Source organism: Nanorana parkeri, unplaced genomic scaffold (genome assembly GCF_000935625.1).
Source record: "Nanorana parkeri isolate BGI_ZX_2015 unplaced genomic scaffold, ASM93562v1 scaffold880, whole genome shotgun sequence".
Classification (NCBI taxonomy): domain Eukaryota; kingdom Metazoa; phylum Chordata; class Amphibia; order Anura; family Dicroglossidae; genus Nanorana; species Nanorana parkeri.
This window is the reverse complement of record NW_017307148.1, coordinates 482,952-483,548: the sequence shown is the minus strand read 5'-3', so window position 1 is coordinate 483,548 and position 597 is coordinate 482,952. Positions and strand designations below refer to the sequence as shown.

Below are 597 nucleotides of genomic sequence, written 5' to 3'. Positions count from 1 at the left end.
CTCCCGGCAAGTCAGGAAGCCGGGCAGTGAGGTATTCCCGACCCCCCAACTGTCTGTTTGGCCAGAAAGCCGGCTCCATGCTTCCTGGTCCCCTGGTGATGAGGGAGCATGGAGTCGGCTAATCAAGAAGCCAGACGGCAAGTAATTACATGTTCCTTAATGGGACTTCCGGTATCTGCGAGTACAGAAAAAAAATATCTACTCGCTACCGAAAAACTGGTATAGAAGCATTCGTACACTGGACGGTGCTCGCACAACATTTTTTTTTTTTTAGCATTTATTAAACATGTCGGCTATTACTCCTTTTATATAGAGTTTTTTTAAAGCTTTCTCTATTTTTACATCTCAACAGGGATGAGTCTCCTGCAAAGTCGGCACACTCCCGCAGCAACGGCCAAGCTACTGTCTCCCCTCCAGTCAGCCCTTCGCGCCCAGGAGGTGTAAAAACTGTTTCAGGTGTGGGGGGAACCACATACGAGATATCTGTATGAAAAAACAAAAACATGAGAACATTTCAGACACAAGGACGGTCCAAGTGACCCATCATCTGTGTCAGAATCTCCGACTGCCAATCCAGGAGCCCTCCTGTGTCCTCCA

At 47.9% G+C, this 597-nt stretch overlaps 1 protein-coding gene across 1 annotated transcript in view; it reads left to right on the top strand.

Annotated features, from left to right (window-relative positions):
* The window catches only part of ZDHHC5 (zinc finger DHHC-type containing 5), a 42,488-nt gene extending 41,992 nt beyond the window's left edge, over nt 1-496 (top strand). Inside the window, exon 12 of the mRNA XM_018565729.1 lies at nt 353-496. Within this exon, the coding sequence (XP_018421231.1) occupies nt 353-491 (139 nt within the window). The 3' untranslated portion in view covers nt 492-496. The remainder of the gene's footprint in view (nt 1-352) is intronic.
* The last annotated feature ends 101 nt before the right edge of the window (nt 497-597 follow it).